The sequence below is a fragment of the Neophocaena asiaeorientalis genome, unplaced genomic scaffold (genome assembly GCF_003031525.2).
Source record: "Neophocaena asiaeorientalis asiaeorientalis breed wild unplaced genomic scaffold, Neophocaena_asiaeorientalis_V1.1 scaffold59, whole genome shotgun sequence".
In the NCBI taxonomy this organism is placed as follows: Eukaryota; Metazoa; Chordata; class Mammalia; order Artiodactyla; family Phocoenidae; genus Neophocaena; species Neophocaena asiaeorientalis.
In genome coordinates this window covers 5,556,611-5,575,019 of record NW_020174268.1, presented here as the reverse complement: position 1 = coordinate 5,575,019, position 18,409 = coordinate 5,556,611, and the positions used below count along the sequence as shown (strand labels likewise).

General features: G+C 37.7%; 1 protein-coding gene across 5 annotated transcripts in view; it reads left to right on the top strand.

The window, feature by feature from the left end:
• Window positions 1-18,409, top strand: part of RCBTB2 (RCC1 and BTB domain containing protein 2) — a 38,222-nt gene that overhangs the window by 2,071 nt on the left and 17,742 nt on the right. For 2 of the 5 annotated variants that reach the window (XM_024755323.1, XM_024755324.1), the window contains exons 2-8: window positions 5,814-5,913; window positions 8,874-8,941; window positions 10,192-10,242; window positions 14,535-14,690; window positions 14,907-15,057; window positions 17,280-17,446; window positions 18,217-18,375. In XM_024755323.1, coding sequence (XP_024611091.1) covers window positions 8,888-8,941; window positions 10,192-10,242; window positions 14,535-14,690; window positions 14,907-15,057; window positions 17,280-17,446; window positions 18,217-18,375 — 738 coding nt within the window. In that variant the 5' untranslated portion in view covers window positions 5,814-5,913; window positions 8,874-8,887. The remainder of the gene's footprint in view (window positions 1-5,813; window positions 5,914-8,873; window positions 8,942-10,191; window positions 10,243-14,534; window positions 14,691-14,906; window positions 15,058-17,279; window positions 17,447-18,216; window positions 18,376-18,409) is intronic. The other 3 variants (XM_024755326.1, XM_024755325.1, XM_024755327.1) reach the window with 3 other exon arrangements.

Here is an 18,409-nt window from a genome sequence, read left to right as displayed (position 1 = left end):
GAGAGCAGAGAAAGGGGACTGAGTACAGGTGTGCGTTGCAATTTTAAACAGCATGGTTATGGTGGGTCTGAAGGATAAACTGAAGATGATGTTCATGACGGAGAACTGGTTTTTAGAATTCAGTATCTTTCTGGGACAACTTTGTTTGTTTTACCATTCTCTGCTATGTGTTTCATGGGGCCCCACAGCATGTCCATTGTGACAAATGTAACTGTCCTTTGTAGTATATAGGTGAAAAAATATTTTTTCCAAAAAGAGTTCACATTTTTCAGAATTTTACTTTAATGCAGCAAATCAAATGAAGAGACTGGGCTCTTGAATGGAAAAGACTGGCCAAACGAATACTACAGATGGGTTGAAAAATAACCTGTATATTTTCTTCACGTTTTACTGCACTTTGCAGTTGCTTCTTAATGTCCCTCTGACTGTGGATGACTAAGTGAAGTTGTTTTCTAAGAGTGGTTATTGATTTTCTTTATTTGGAACTGTGTTGAAGATTCACCTGGTATGATGTCATGCTTTAAGTTACAAAATTATTGCTCTTTGAGATTTCTGAATGAACCAGACAAGCCTAGCCAAATTGCACTCCGTAATTAAAGGATGCTTTGTGAAAGAGGCTGATAGGAACAATTTTGGAAAGTGAAGTGTTTTTCCCTTTGGGTCCTTTACTTAAGTGGATTACAAACACTGTGTTTAAATATCAAAAGCTATTAATCTAAAACTATAAATGTAGAGTACCCATGGGATTTGCTTATGACTTTAGCAGTTTGTCATATTTAATTTTGGTTTTATCATGTGGTTAAAGTGAAATTAAAATGCCCCTAAGATGCTGTTACTTTTTTTTTTTTTTTTTTTTATTTTTTTTTTTTTTTGGCTGTTTTGGGTTTTCTTTTCCAGGGCTCGAACCCGTGTCCCCTGCGTCGGCAGGCAGACTCTTCAACCACTGCGCCACCAGGGAAGCCCCGATGCTGTTACTTTTGAGGTTTACTGGAGTTGACTTACTATAAATCAAAATTGACCAGGAAAGAGATATGAGAATATCTTTGGAAGAGAATGGAATGATGGAATGGAATGATCAGGGTTGCAGGGTGGCATCAGGGACTCCTGTTCATGAAAATGGAAGGCTAAATGAGGATGCTTACTTAAAAGGAGCAAATAGCTTGCCTCCCTGAAAGGGATATTCATAGTGTCCTTCAATGGAAGGCTGATAGGATCCTTGTCGCTTTCATTATCCAGAAGGAACATGTGTCTAATTCACACAGTGACTTCATCTTAACGTGAAAGTCTCCAGGGAATTTAAGGTGTAGTAGTTTCTTTCAGCATGCCTGTGACACTGGGGTGTGTCTTCTATGTGTCTTCAGCTTTGCTAATCTAACCTGAGCTCATATCTATTGGGTTGGCCAAAAAGTTCGTTTGGGTGTTCCCGTAACATCCTATGGAAAAACCCGAACGAACTTTTTGGCCAACCCAATAGTACCTCTGTCTCCCCATGCAAGACATTGACAAGTACCAGTATGTGAGTAAATCATGAATTGTGACCCCATTATAATATGTTCTGTATTACGCTGAATGTATTTGACTGAACAGTTTGAATCATAAATGGAAATGAGCCAAGGCCAAGAGGGGCTACCATGTTGAATGAATATTTACATTGTGGGGCAGAGATGGTTAACAGTTAGTATTCTATTTAATAGGCATGTTAAGGGCTTTAAAAAAAATTGTACTAGATATATAAGAATCTAAAATTCAAATGGATTTACAAATGTCTCAAGTATCAGTTCATTTTTGCTAGTATAACAATCTAAAAATATTTGTATAGTTTACGTTGATTATTTTTCGTATTTGAAAGTGACACTTTTTGCTGTACTTGGCCGAAAAGACCAACTTTAATGAGCTCAGTAATATTTTCAAACTAAATGCAACTTTGGTTTGGATTAAAGCTCTACTTCATCACTCTTGGCGAAGTTTGGAAACCTTTGTACAGTGAAATCATTAAAATAGCAACTATGTTTCTGTGTTTCATAAGTCAGTTTGCTGTTTATCATACACATATGGCAATACCATTCCCACTGAGGTTGTGCTTTAGTTTTAGTTCGGCTTTTAGTTTTTTAGTTTTGTCCATCCTGTTTATAATTGTCCCACTTTAGTTAGCAGCTGTGTAGGGTATCTTACTGTTATTTGTCATTGACTTATGGCAGCTCATTCAAGTGGAGGTAAATTATGCCTATCATCCTTTTTTGCAAGCGATAATTGGGATCATGTTTAATTATTTTATATTACATTTATACCTATTTATATTATTTCTAGCTTTCTGATGACATACCATTTAATGACTCAGCTAAGCATATAGGTGGGAACCATCATTATCCCACTGACATGTACTTAGTTTGGAGCTCGTTAACACACTGATACTGTAAACTGTATGCTGGTGTCCTAAAAGACATTGGTTTTCCTTCATGCCTTGTTTCTTTGATTATAAAAGAATCATCAACTGTGTTGCCCAGATGGGAGAATTTGTTGAAAGCATTGAGTTATGTATTGCAAGAAAACTTTTCTATACATTATGTGTCTCAAGCATAGCTTTAGATTTGACCTCATACTGTTAAGTTGAATTTTAAAACATACATGACACTGGACTTTCTCTGCAAAAATTCTTCTTTTTTTTCCTTCTGGGATCACTTTTAGAAAACAGATACCAGCATTTAGAAGCTTCTAGTTAATTGCAAGATAACAATTTCCATGGAAAATACCTTCTCTCAGATACAGTGTATCTAGTTTATTAGCTCTTAAGGCCCTTGCATACTACTGGGTTGGGGTAATATTGACACAGTCAGCTACCAGCTGGATATCCTTTTGCTCCAACTTACTTCTTTTTTTTTTTTTATGTATTTGCTTTCAATTTAGTGCCCGCTGCAGGCACTAAGTCAATATTTGTTGAATGAATTAGGCAAATGAATGTCCTATAATCAGTTTAACTCATTTAGGTCAGAAGTATTATCAAGTAATACAACACATTGTCATATTAGCAGACACACTGATTAATACTGATTACTTTACCATTAATAACATGTAGAGACTGCTTATTATATGCTTTGTACAGGGAAATGAATTATTTGTTATTTAAGAGGATTAGGGATGGGCATGTTTATCTTGTTCAGTTACTGAAAGACTGTCGTCTTGTCCACTGATCTTCAACTGTGTAGTTATTAAGAGTATAGGGAAAACTCTCAAAATACAAGATGTACGAAAACGAATTATCTGTCCCAAACAGGGATAATATGGAAATAAATTACTGAACTCTACAAGTTTAGAAAAACAGTCAAAATAGGAAATGTCATGCAAAAGATTACCTTAGTTGATACATATTTGGTTTTGAAAATTACTCTTGTGGGAAGTCCCTGACGGTCCAGTGGTTGGGACTCTGTGCTTCCACTGCAGGGGGCATGGGTTCAATCTCTGGGTAGGGAGCTAAGATCCCGCATGCTGCATGGCATGGCCAGAAAAAAAAAGAAAAAAGAAAATTACTCATGCAAAAACTTGGAACATTGGCTCTTGAGTGTCCAGTTTGGAGCCTCTGAAGGCAGAGGTCAGTGCCAGGAGCTTCTGGCTGAAGAAGGTACCTATTCTCCCATTTCTTTTTATATTGTAAGGCAAATATCAGTACAGTAAGACTCTATAATAACATAGTTCTTTTTATTACATTGAAACAAAATGAGGAAATGCATAAGAAACTACTTTTCAAAACACAAGGCACTTTTTAATGTAATTAAGTATATATATGAGCCAAGTTATGTATCCCAAGACACATGTAAGGAAAAAAATAATAAAGCAACATACAGTACGTATCATATAGGATGATCTTATGCCATGACACTTTCACCATGAAGAAGAGCTTCCCAATACAAATGCCAGCCTCTACCCTGGGTCTCCCTCCTGTGCAGAAAAGGGGGAAATTTGTAAGCAGATTAAGACAGGAAGTAAAAAACACATTCTGATACACTTTTTTCTATTTCATATTTTTCTTCCATGGCATTTAAGATACTGTACTTTTTCTGTGTTATTTATTATCTTCCTATGGTGTTGGTAAAATTTTATTTTACTGACGGTGAAAGAAATTGTGGTTTATGAGTTGTCATTATCAAGCCTCTATTGAATTCCTATGTTCGCAGTAAAGGCAGTATTAGAATGGTGGTATTCTGATTCTACAATTTTGTTTTCCTTAATATTGGGTAATTATCCTTATCCTCCCATACTCAGATGATTAACTTAAGCTTAAAATCTTGAAAACTGTCTTGTTAATTGGAAAAGCCATATCACACCAATTCATTGATAGAATTACATGGCAAATTTTGCCTTTGACATTATCTCCATCAAAACTTTCTTATGAAACATTTCCATCAAAGTCCAGCCATGTGTATGTCAGTATCCATTACACGTTAAAATAGTATTGTTTTCTGCATGTTTTAAAACTTTATCAAATAGTGTATCATATGCATCATTCTGTGACTTAGTGATTTTTGATCAGAATTGTTTTGGAGACTTATCTGTGTTGATTCTAGATAATTTATTTTAATTGCTGTGTGGTATACACATTCCACAGTTTATAAATTCTGTTGATGGAGTCTGTTGATCAATTCTATCCACTATTTCTAGTTTTTTGCTATTGCAAACAATTTTGTATATGCACTAGAGCTCATCTAGGCCATTGTTTTCTAAACTACAAGACATGACTTATTAATGATTTTGAAATCATCGTAGTGGGCTGAAGCCAACATTGAAAAAATGAAATAGAAAAGGACAAAATAGGGTAGGGTAGAATAGAATAATGTAAAATAGAGAAAAATAGGTAAGAGGATATCCCTTAGCATCTCGTATAGGAAGGGTAAGAATTATTTTGTGAAACTCTTGTTTCAGGTACATATATGTATCAAAAAAGATTGAAAGACACTGCTCTGACCTAAATATTGTTGACTTGCTCTAAAAGTGATTGTACCAGTTTACATTCCTTCTAGCTATATGAGTGTGCCTTCTGATCTTCATCCTCACAAACACTATGTATTATCCCCTTTAATTTTGCCGATCTGATTGGTGAGATCTATCTGATTGTGATTACATTTCCATGATAAGTTCCATGGATATGTTTGTTAATTTCTTCTTCTGTGAATTGCCTGTATCCTTTGTCCATTTCTAAATTGGATTGCCTTTTTTGTTCTAATTTTTAGGTGTTCTTTATACATTATGGATACTAATTAGGTGTCAGTTATATATGTTGAAAATATCTTCTCCCATTCTGTGGCATGTTTTTCCCTTTGTTCATTTTGTCTTTTATTATGCCAAAGTTTTGATCTTTAATGTAAAATTTACCAGTCTTTCCTTTGTGGTTTATGCTTGTGTGTCTCATTTAAGAAATCTTTCCCTGCCCTGAGGTCATAAAGATGTATTCTATACTTTCTTCCAAAAATTTGAAAATTTTGCGTTTTTCCCTTTCCAAATGGTTTCCCCTGCATTTTTTTATGTTGAAATACTATAGATTAAACGTTAAGTGTCGTTTTGTAAGTTTCAGCGTCCAAGTTGTTGAAGCCCTTTCCCAAAACTTATAAAATATAATATCTGAAAGTTATATTTTATAATATTAGTTCTTTTTATAATTGAGCACCTCTGCTGCTGACTTTCTAACAGTAAATAGAGCTGATACAATTTTTTAACTGTATTTTTCTGAGATAAATACTGGCTTGTTAAAGTTTCAAGATGGTATATTCTTGTCCTTTTCTTTTGTTCTCTAATAGAATTTATTTATGTATTTCCATTTTCAGTCACATTTACCTTACCCTAGACGACAACTTCACAAGGATCTAGAAGGAACAGGGTTAAAGATGACTGAATACTGGGCTCCAGAAATTTAGAAACAATCAGGTATAAACATTTTTGGTGGGAATGTTCTTAATCAGTCAGTACAAAATAAAACCATCTGGAATGTACACAGGAAAACTTAAAATATCCCTGCATTACAGGGGAGGGTCCAAGAGCAAGGACTTTGGAATTAGTCCTGGCTCTGACCCTGACTGACTGGTGACTGTTAGTCAAAGTATTGAAATATGTCCATTAAACAGAGGCAATGATTATATCTGTTTCTTTTTGACTATTGTAAAGATTAAATGAGATCACATAAGGCACTTAGTGCTTGGCACCGGGTAACTGTTTATTTTAACTGTTATTATTGTTGCTGTTATTTAGAATTCATCTTTTATCACATCATGGATGTGATATTCTATGTGCATATTATGGATTTTTAAGACGTATATGTTGATATATTACTATAACGTTGCTATAATAATAGCCTGGTGATATCACATATAACAGGATGAGATAACTATAATCCTCACATATATTCCACAAACTATATTCCTCAAGTAGTGCAAATTGGGAAAGCTAGTTTTCTCTATTTTATTTGTATCACATTGGAATAATGTTAAAAAAAAAGCCAACCAGGGAATTCCCTGGCAATCCAGTGGTTAGAACGCCGTGATTTCACTGCCGAGGTTGCAGATTCAATCCCTGGTCGGGGAACTAAGATCCCCGCAAGCCAGCCGCGCAGCACAGCCAAAAAGGAAAAAAATAAATAAAGCCAACCATTTTCCACAATGCTACAGATTTTGACATCATTTTTTTCACATACTTCACAGTATGCAGGTATAATAGTAATTAATCATGAATCACTTTTAAATCTTCAAGGACGTTCTGACTGACAAAAATGAAATGATGTTAATATTATCTTTAGTGTTAATTGAATTTTACTGAATGTTATTTCTTTGAATATGGTAATTTTCATATGCCATACATGTAATTATGTCTTAACCTGATTAGTCAAATAAACGGAATGACCTGCTTTTCACCATTCTAATTTTTAAAGAGTTACTCTACTTGAAACTGATCAAAGACACTGAAAAGAGCTATTTATTTTTCTCCTTAAAAACCCAAGGTATGCAGGTGTTAAAAAATTTCTATTAGCTGATATAGAGTGCTTTCCAGGATACATTGTTAGGTGAAAAAAAAAAAGCTTGCAAAAGGGTATGTAAAGTATGCTATATTTTGTACAAGAAAGAACTGGGGAATAAAACACATACATATGTCTGCTTATTTTTGCAAAAGGAAACAGAAGAAGAAACCAGAAACCAGTGAAGTTGATTACCTACAATGGTAGAGGGATGGGGTGGGGAAACAAAACAAAACAAACCCCAGGATTACTGTTCAGTGATCTCAGCATATTAGCAAGAATTCCCTTCTGCTAGGGACACAAAGGGGTCCTAAAGTCCAGCGAGGGGCAGTCACTTCTCTAATTAGATCCCTTTTCCTTCTCTTGTTTGTTTCCTTTTTTGCCTTTGAATTCCCTTCCTCTACTCTTCTACTTTCTCTTCTCTTCCTCTTTCTTCTCTTCCCTCTCTTATCTTTTTATTCCACTAAACTTGGGGCAGGTATGGAAAAGGTATTTCCAGTTAAGATGAGGCCAAAAAGAGAAGAATCCCCAATATAGGCTCTCTGCAATCTACAAAAAGCTGTATTCAGAAGATGCTTTCAACGAATATCTTGTGTTCTGCTCTGAGCCATGTGTTGTGGTAGTTATAGCAATGAATGAGTCATGGTCCTCTCCCCTAAAGAGCTTGAAAATTCATAGAGAAGACAGATGATATAGGAGTAGCTGCTGCATGAAATTATTTTTCCATGTTGGCAACCAGATCAAGTTTTAGAAATTTATAAGTGAGAAAAGTCTAAGTGATCCTTTTCACAACAAGCATATCTTTCCCAAACATTAGAAATAATGATTTGTATTAATTGCCATAGTTTGAGTAATAATTATTCTGAATATATTATTTATTATTCCTTATATGCTGAGAGACCTTTTACAGCTGAAGAAAACAGAATTTTACCAGTATCCTCAAGTGAATATAAAACATTGATAAGGAACACTGTTAAGACTTAGCCTTATTTTGGTTATTGTTTTTATCTATTGCAAGGCTCTAACTGCTTGTAGGTAGTATTAGATAAAATGTTCTGATGTTAGGCATTTGAAATATGGGTTGTATGTGAGTAAATAGGAGCCAGCCTAATGAATCAGAATATCAACATCATTAAACACGATTTCATTAAATTGCTTCTGAGGGGAGAGAGAATATTTATTCATATTTATTTTTAGTGATAACCGTGTAATGATTTAACCACAGTCCAGACATACTGCCTATTATGTGATAGGGCTGCTTCTGCTGTTACTTGTATGTGGTAGAAGGTAGTCATTGTGGAGCTGGTTAATTAAGGCAAGCACATTCAGTGCTATAGCTACATACTTGATGGCTGTTGTTTCAGATTTTTTGTTAAGATAACAAGTCACATGTGTTCATTCATTCTTTCATCCTTTTATTCTGTTCATTCATTCCCCCCTCCCTCCCCCTTAGCAAATCATACGCTCTTCAGTGGAGCTGAGGATTGATAAGTCTCCTCTTCACAGTGATTTGGAACTTTCCAATCCCAGGGGAAATTTGACCAGGGTCTAAAGTTTATTTTTTCCTATCTATAGGAAGTCAACTCTGAAATGAGAGTTTTCTGCTCACTCCCTAATAGATTTAAGAATATAGGTTTATTATCTTGGGATTATTTTTCCACACCTCAGCAGGAAGATTCTCATGGGAGAACAACAGTTAAAACACCTTCTGGGTTTTACAGCTGTTAACTCCCATGCCCCAAACTTAATTCCCTTATTTTCCTTCACCATATTTGAGCTTAGCTTATTTTCTCTGTTAATTAGAAGTAAAGTAATTTTAACCTGCCCAGTTTCACTCGACATACGGGATCTTGATTTTACCACATACTTTTTCCCCAAGGACTGCACAGGACCATGGAAGACCATATGGAAGAAGAACTTTTCCTTCTCTATGGAAAAAGTGTCAAGGTTAGAAAAATCATGCCCTTGGAGCATATATTTTCTGTCACATAAAACATACTTCATCCAACCTCTATTGGTCATCCAATAGGAAGATCAATGAGATAGTGTCTGTCTTTGAGGGGCTCTCAGTATAGTGACTGAGAGGCTGGCCCATCACTATTATGGGTGTAGAGAATGCCAGAGGGACCAGCAGGGGACTCTGGGGATTGTGTGAGGAGTAGAGAAAGGGTCCCCAGAGGCGGTGACGTTTGAGCTGGATGAGGAGCCACACCACCCCTACTTTCACAGAAAATGCTGTCCTGCAAAAGGGTCTGAGTTGAACAATGTTTGCTCCAATGCCAGAGCTTTTAAAAAAATGACAAAATACTTAATCTTAGATGACATGTTCTTAATTCATCGCAGATATTCTTTATTTCGTTTCCATCACATCTGAATATTACAGTCAGCCAGCTTAAGTCCGGTCAGTGTCCAAGTGATGTTAAAAGTTTCACATCTTTCAGCATGCGCATCAACCTCTATCTCGTGTTGATTTTTATGAAATTTACGAAATATCTGCTCTTCACTGCTGACAGCTTAATATTAACTGCCACCATTCACTTTCATTTTTCTGTTTTCCACTTTTAAAAAAAATAAAATACGGTCAAAATTCAGTAAACGACGTAAATCATCGTCACAGCCAGCGTAGTGTACAGAAACAGCACAGCTTCTGAGCTGAACTGTAGTATCGCCGCGTGCTGACTTGAAGTGCTCATTTGTGAGCTCCTGTAGGAAAGTAGCTTACAAAAGCAATGTATAGAACCTGAAAGTCTTATAGAATGTTCATAGAAAATTTCATTATTTTTCTTCTGGGCACAGATTTTGTAAAATAAAAAACTCATGGAATTAGCAAAGAAATTACTTTATTACATGGTGTTGTGCTGCCCGGAAATTCTCAAAACATGAGGTGTTGGCGGCTGTTCTTTAAGAATTTTTTTTTTTTTTTGCTAGGCATGCCCAACATGTAATTTTAATTCTGTTTTTATATGCGGTATTTTAAATTGAACTGTGACAACTTAATAGTTGTCCATAGTTAAATGAAGTATCATAATCCACTTGGTTCTTCATATGGATGGAGAAGCAGAGTTAATACGGGGAGCACACACTCAAAGCAACGATAAAATGCATCTTGGTCTCTAACTTTATGGAGATGTATTTCCTTAATTATGTTTTCCTTGAGCTAATATTAAAAAATTTTACGCTTTGCATTTCCCAAACAGATGCCAGTGAAAGATGAGAGAGGTGGCTTGGATGTGAGCAAAGCAGTGAAGGTAAGCTGGCCTGGGGTTAATTCTCACCTATGCTGGTGACAGGTGCAGGAAGGAGGCTCCAAGCTAGGATGCAGATTCCTGGGACACGACCTTGATGACGTATATTGCCGAGCTCTTGCTCCCTGGTAGTGCTTTTTTTCCCCTACAGTTTTTTTATTGCCCACTCTTGGCTTCTGCTCAGCCAGTCCCTTACTTAATAGTTGGGCCCAGAGGTAGTTGGGTGCCTTCTGCGGAGATGCCTGCTGTCATGCAGGCTGGCTGTGGTGTGACTGAGGCTCCTAAAGTGTGTGCATCCTTATATTATGTACACTCTTACTATATACAATGTATATATATATATACAGAGTATACATGTATGCTATATATGTACATATGTATACAGTATGTACAATGTGTATAACTATATATGCTCAAGATTATGCCAGACAGAAGAATGTATTTTTCTTCTGTGAGAGAAGATACTCAATTCCTGGAGACTGATATTAAATATTTACTTCAAAAAAGTATAAACATGTGCATTTCATAAATGAAGTCATTGGTTCCCTATGAAGAAGTTTCCCCACAGACTTAGAAACATGAATTTTTGATGACTAACCTCCAGTAGCCAGCCTTCTGGCAGAGATTTAAAAAGCAGTGTATTCACACCTGTTGTATTTAGGTTATATTGGAATTATTTGTTTTCTATTAAATTGTGAGCTCCATGAAGGAAGACAACCCACAGTGGGCATTACTGCCCTGTTCATTAAGGACTTCATGAGCACAACAGCCAAAGCCCTACAAATGCAAGCAAACACTAGGCCTGCCAGGAGTTATCACTTTTTTTTTTTTGCGGTACGCGGGCCTCTCACTGTTGTGGCCTCTCCCGTTGCGGAGCACAGGCTCCGCGGCCATGGCTCACGGGCCCAGCCGCTCCACGGCATGTGGGATCCTCCCGGACCAGGGCACGAACCCAGGTCCCCTGCATCGGCAGGCGGACTCTCAACCACTGCGCCACCAGGGAAGCCCAGGAGTTATCACTTTTTATGTGAACTTTTTACTTAGCAACAGATGATTTGTGGAAAGAAATCTGGCTTACCCGCTGAGAAGCTGGTGATCTTGGAATATTTCTCAGTGTCTCGGGCCCTCAGGTTCCTCATATGTAAAATGAGGATAGCAATGTGTATGTCCTACACTTGTGAAGATTAGAAATACTATGTAAGAACTCTTAACTGGCACGTTAGCACGTCTACATGAAATATTTGATGCCACATCCCAAACATTGTTCTTTCTGAAAATTACAGACTTAAATCAGAAAAAAAATATTAAAATGAACACCTCACAGAAAGTAAGATTCCTTCATAATATAAGGAGGTGGGTAATTTAAAGTAGAAGCTTAGACTAAAAGGTAACAGAACAAGATTCTGTCATTAGCCCCACAGTGGCCTTAGGTGCTGCCCAAAAGATAAGAGAAAACATCATTCTCCAGGCAGGGTCTTACAGTTTGGTGGTGTCATGGGGGGAAGTGGCCCGATCGGGCATTAGGGGAGCTTCCCCTGGTTCAGGCTATGCCACTCACTGAGGGTGATGCTGTAAGCAGTGACAAACTGCTTCCCCTCTGTGTTAGTTTCTTAGTATTAGTTTCTGCCCTGATGAAGTACCACAAACCAGGTGGTTTAAAACAACAGAAATCTATTCTCTGACAGTTCTGGAGGCCAGAAGTCTGAAATCAAGGTGTCCGCAGGGCCACGCTCTCTGAAGGCTTGAGGGAAGAAGCCTGCAGCTTCTGGGGGCTCCTGGCACCCTTGGTGTTCCGGCACATATAGCTGCATCACTCCAGCCTCTGCCTCCATCTTCACTGTGTGTCTTCACACAGTTAACTTTACATGTCAGCTTGAGTGGGCCCCCAGTGCCCAGGTTAAACATCGTCTCTGGGTGTGTCTGTGAGGGTGCTTCCAGATGAGAATAGCACTGGAACTGGTGGACGCAGTAAATGGGTGGGCTCTTCCTGGTGTGGGTGGGCATCATCCAATCTGTTGAGAACCTGGTTGGAACAAAAGGCAGAGGAAGGAAGAATTCATCCCTTTTTTCCTGCTTCGCTGATTTACCTGGGACGTCTCATTTCATCCTCTGCCCTCAGACTGGGATTTACATCATTGTCTCCTCTGGTTTTCAGGCCTTTGGATTCGGATTGAATTATTCCACCAGCTTTCCTAGGTCTCCAGTTTATAAATGCAAACATAGGACTTCTGAGCCTCCATAATCTTGTGAGCCAAGTCCTATAAATGAATGAATGAATGAATGGATAAATAAATAATTTTTTCCCCTGACTCCTAAGGTGGAAAGCACAAATATCCTTTCTAAAACAAGTAGCTAGTCTGATCTGCTCTCTACTAGACATATATCTGGTAAGACTGATTTAATATCTGATGGGAAAGATAGGGCTTAGAAAATCCTTTGTTCCTTTAAATTAAGCTAGAGTTTGGCGATTATTGAGGGAAATGGCTAGACATGGCATTTGATAGGCATGTTGGCTACTTATGCATCTTATTATAATCTTAAAAATGTTTGGAAGTTGAAAAGTATGTAAGTAAAAATGTTTCCAGTGTAGCAAATAAGTAAAAGCTCTCTTTAAAACAGCTTTATCTGTTTAAAACACCAGGGACTTGCCTGGTGATGCAGTGGTTAACAATCTGCCTGCCAATGCAGGGGGACATAGGTTCCATCCTTGGGCCAGGAAGATCCCACATGCTGCGGAGCAACTAAGCCCGTGCACCACAACTACGGAGCCTGTGTGCCACAACTGCTGAAGCCCACGCGCCTAGAGCCCATGCTCCGCAACAAGAAAAGCCAATGCAATAAGAAGCCCATGCGCTGCAACGAATAATAGTAGCCCCCGCTCGCTGTGCACAGCAACGAAGACCCAATGCAGCCATAAATAAATAAATAAAAACAGCTTTATCATGTCCACATTGAATGCTCTTATGGGAGTGCAGATGCTCATGATCTTAATGCATCCTGTTGTGGGTTTGATTGTATCCCCCCCAAATTCATATGTTGAAATCCTAACCCCCAAAGGTGATGGTATTAGAAGGTGGGGCCTTCAAGAATTGTTTTAAGTCCTGAGGGGAGAAACCTCATGAATGGGATTAGTGTTTTATTAAAGGGGCTCCAGAGAGATCCCTCGCGCTTTCCAGCACGAGAGGACACAGTGAGAAGGCTCTGGCTCTGAACCAGGAAGGGCGCCTTCATCAGAACATGATCATGCTGGCACCTTGAGCTCGGACTTCCCAGCCTCCAGAACACTATAAAAAATAAATTTTTGTTGTTTATAATCCACCCAGTCTATGGTGTTTTGGTTTAGCAAATTGACTGAGATACCCCATTATTTTTGAAGGTGACCTTTTTTGGAAATGGGGTCACTGCAGATGCAGATCGTTTAGTTAAGATGAGGTCATGAGGGTGACCTAATCCAGCATGGCTCGTATCCTTATAAAAAAGGGGAAATTGAGACACAGAGACAGACGCATGTGGGGGAAGATGATGTGAGAGACACAGGGAGAATTGGGCCGAGGGGAGAGGCCTGACAGATCTTCCCCTTACAACCCTTAGGAAGAACCAGACCAGCTGATACCTTGACTCTGAACTTCTAGCCTCCAGAACTGTGAGAAGATAAAGTTCTGTTGTTTAAGCCACTCAATTTGTGGTACTTTGTTACAGCAGTTGTAGCAAACGAATACATGTCCTTTCTGGGTGTTTTCGTCCTACCAATCCCCAAACCTGAGTGGGGGGATGAGGGAACCCACCAGTTGCTCAAACTGAATGGTCAGAACTGACCCATGAACTGAAACCTTCTGGACTTTTTCCTTGGTATCACCTTTGGCATTGTTCTTTCCCAAGGACTTGTTTTGCTAAGACTTGGGCAGCAGATGAAACAGCAGTCTTCTCCCTTTTTTCCTGCTTTGGCAAGCAGCTTAGTTTCCAGAGCTACATTTAAGATATAACCGACACTGAAAGTGCTTGCCAGACATTCACCTCCCCAGAGTTCAGCCTTGTATGATTCTCGTGTCCTTGAGGAAAATTAATAGGTGAGATCTGATTCCATCCAGGACCTCTGGCTCTTGGTTGCAGTGAGAGCGGTCCTGAAGCAGTCAAGCTTGTAAAGGCAGTTCCCAAAATAGATGGGGTTTGTTCCTCCTCAAACCAATGCTAACTCTTCTACAGAAATGAAGGGGGCAAAGAAAATGTATTTTTTATTATTAGTCAATATATATATAGATTTATTTTATTTACTTGTTTTTTAAATTCTTTTTCAGCCAGTACAGGCTACTCTGTCATCTTTGAAGATGTTAGATGTGGGAAAGTGGCCAATTTTCTCCCTTTGTTCTGAGGAAGAACTGCAGTTAGTCCGTCAGGCCTGTGTCTTTGGCAGTGCTGGCAATGAAGTTTTATATACTACAGTAAATGATGAGGTAATGTTGAAGAAAAAATTACATTTTCAGTAATGGATTTGCTGAATTGAAGATCTTGGGGGAACTAAGGAAGGAATTAAGGTAAAAAAAATGCACGGAGAGTAGATTCTTATTTATTAAATAATGAAGCAGTTTCTCTAGGGGAACTGTGCCTGTTTGAATGTACAGGTTTGTCAGAAATAGAACTGCTTGAACTAACTCTGGTTTTTCCCACAGATTTTTGTGCTTGGCACAAACTGCTGTGGCTGTTTGGGATTAGGTGATGTCCAGAGCACCATTGAACCTCGGAGACTGGATTCTTTAAGTGGCAAAAAAATTGCCTGCCTCAGCTATGGGAGTGGTCCACATGTTGTCCTTGCAACAGCAGGTAACCTAGGAACACAGGGTGGAATTTTAGCCATAGCTTTCTTTGTTGAGAAACAAGACTAGGACCACCCCTTACACTGAGAACATACTTTTTGATTGGCTTTCTGCCTCTGCCCTGGGAACTTGACTGTGCTTTGGACAATATGTAATATCAATATCAATATCAAAGTAAGATAATGTAGCAGATGGAATCTAGCAGTTACTGGCACTTTGGGTGTAAGAATGACAGTGCGATAAGCCCAGTGAACTCCTTTTGTTGATATGTGTAATTATTTTGCATTAGAATGCTGAACTCACTCAGGACTTTTTGAACTTGAGATTCTTGATCTATGAGAAGAGCAATGAAAGCTAGATTCCAAGATCCCCTCTAACTGTTAGCGTTCTGTGATCCGGACTTTAAACAGTGACTGACGGCTCTAGCTGGTATTAGTAGTATAAAGAATTAAATATTCTCATGGCTGTTTCATGCATTCAGACTTGTAAGACAACATAATTAAAACATACCTTAGAGTTTCCCTCAAGCTGGGTATTCATTTTATTAGTGTTCTTTAAATGGAAAATAAATTTTATAAATACTCTCGTATATTTCACATTTTAAAAATAAGGTTTAGGGATTTTTGGTTGCCAGTAGTAGCAGGCTGGATTATTCAGACCATTTCTGCACTGAAAACAAATATAAATTCTATATAAAATATACTTTAAAAATTTTCTAAAAGCATCAAAACACTGATAAGGCAGAAAGGAATTATTAGACCAAATATATTTAAGAGAAAGTATGAACTAAGAAGTTAGAGGGGACCTTGAAGCTAATTTTGCCTTAAAGCCATCTGCCTATGCACTTAAAAGAGTGTTGGGTCTGATGTTACTTATGAGGTGAAGGGGTCACAAGTCAAAGACCTCACATGTTAGGCTGGGACCACAAAGGGCTACATTCTCAGGGCAAGGATGAGTCAGTACTTTCATCTCTAAGGGACTCAACAGAAGAATTCCTTGGCTCTGAGCAAAGCAAGGAGAAAAAAAGAAAGAAAACCTCTCCCTGAGGTATTGTATCCATGGATTTGTATTCCAATTCACCTTAGATTGGATGGTCCAAGAAATCTCAAGCCTTGGATTTATCAAAGAGGTACCTTTAAAGTGCCTTAAGAACATGAGAGAAGTTAATGCAAATTCTTTCTAGACGAAAGTACCTTCATTCTAGGCCTGAAGGAATATAATGCCATCGAAAAATAATTTTTCAATGGCAATTAGTAGCACATAGTCAAAGATAACCAGGTACAAGGAAACAAGGCACCCTGAATAAGAACCTGCAAAAAAGACAGCAAAAAACCACTACTAAATATCAGATACTAGAATTACCAGATACCACTTATAAGATGGCTGTATTTATTATGTTTGAAAAAATAAAAAATGAGCTTGAAGATACCTGAAGAGGTCATAGAAGACTTGAAAGAGAACCAAACGAACAATATAATTATCAAAATGAAAAAATCAGTGGACAAGTTTTGCAGCAGTTTGAACACAGCAAGAGAAAATTAATAAACTGGAAGGTAGATCAGAAGAAATTACCTGGAATGTCGCACAAAGAGACAATAGGGTAGAAAAATACAGATGAAAGGCGTATATACTGTATTACTCCATTTATGTTAAGTTCAAAACCAAGAAAGACTAAATCCTGTTATTCAGGATGTATATGTGGGGGGCTTTTGGGGTGATCATAAGATTGTATTTCTTGACCTGAGTGGTAGTACATGGATGTGTACTTCGCAATTATTTATAAAACTGTGTGTATACAGTTTAAGAACCTTTCTGAATATGTATTGTACTGCACAATAAGTAATATAACAAAGATTCAAAAAATTAACTTGGAGATCATTTTGTAGATAAGGAAATTAAGGTTCAGAGAAGTTTCATGACCTTACGGTCTAATTTCAATCTGTTTTTTTTTTTTCTCTTACTCTTAGCAGCCTTTTCTCTGTTGTTTATTAAAAACCTATCTTCTAGCTATTATAACTGAATCCATTTAAATTTCATCTTGTTGCTTTGAGGTAGAATGTAGTTAAACTTTCCAAATGTATTCTTTTATAAAATGAGTTTTGTGGAATAGGGAAGTTGATTAGCTTTTGCATATGAAGTTTTAGTTTCCATTTGTGGAAATGTGTAATATATATATTTTCATATAAGAATAGATGTTTTGAAAGTTGGTTATGTTTCTTTTTATTTCAGAAGGAGAAGTCTTTACCTGGGGTCACAATGGTTACAGTCAGCTGGGCAATGGGACAACTAATCATGGTCTAGTGCCCTGTCATATCTCTACTAATTTGTCAAACAAACAAGTCATTGAAGTGGCCTGTGGGTCTTACCATTCTTTGGTGCTAACATCTGATGGAGAGGTGAGAATAGTCAGCATAAATCCCACTGATCATAAGATTTCAATAAGATTTTAATTTCAGTACATTATATAGATTCCTGTAGCAGTCCTGGAAATATGATCATTTGATTAAAATAACCACCTACCTCAAATTCAGTCTTACTCTTGTTAGCAGTTCATAGTCATGGTGTTTATATTATGAAGTGTGTAGTAAGGATTTCTATAACTGCAAAATTTAAAAGGATGTATTGTTACTTCTATGTTGCTATACTCAAGGGGATTATTTGCAAAGAGAAAAATCCCCAAATGCTGGAAAATATGGCTGAAGCAAAGTAGATATTTTTATAAGGATTATATGATATTTGATTATAATCATTGCTGTTTGTGTAGGTAATGCCAGTAACCAAATTTTATAAAGTAATATGCTTTGGGACTTCCTGGGCGGTCCAGTGGTTAAGACTTTGCCTTCCAATGCAGCAGGTGCGGGTTTGATCCCTGGTCAGGGCGCTAAGATCCCACGTGCCTCGTGGCCAAAAAACCAAAACATAAAACAGAAGCAGTATTATAACAAATTCAATGAAGACTTTAAAAATGGTCCACATCAAAAAAATCTTAAAAAAAAAATAAAGTAATACATTTTGTAAGAATGCGTTCTATGGAAACTTCCCTGCCTGTGTTGTGAGCATTTATGGTTATCAAGCACTTTGAGGGCAAAGATGAGGCACCGTAAGTGCCAATTGAGACACTTTATATATTAGTGTGTTTCATTTATTGATCTCTTCTTTCAAATAGGTATTTGCCTGGGGTTACAATAACTCCGGGCAGGTAGGGTCTGGATCAACAGCTAATCAGCCGATCCCTCGAAGAGTCACTGGCTGCTTACAGAATAAAGTAGTTGTGAACATAGCCTGTGGACAGATGTGCTCGATGGCAGTGGTGAACACTGGGGAGGTAAGAAAGTTATTTTCTGTGTCGCTTAAAAAAG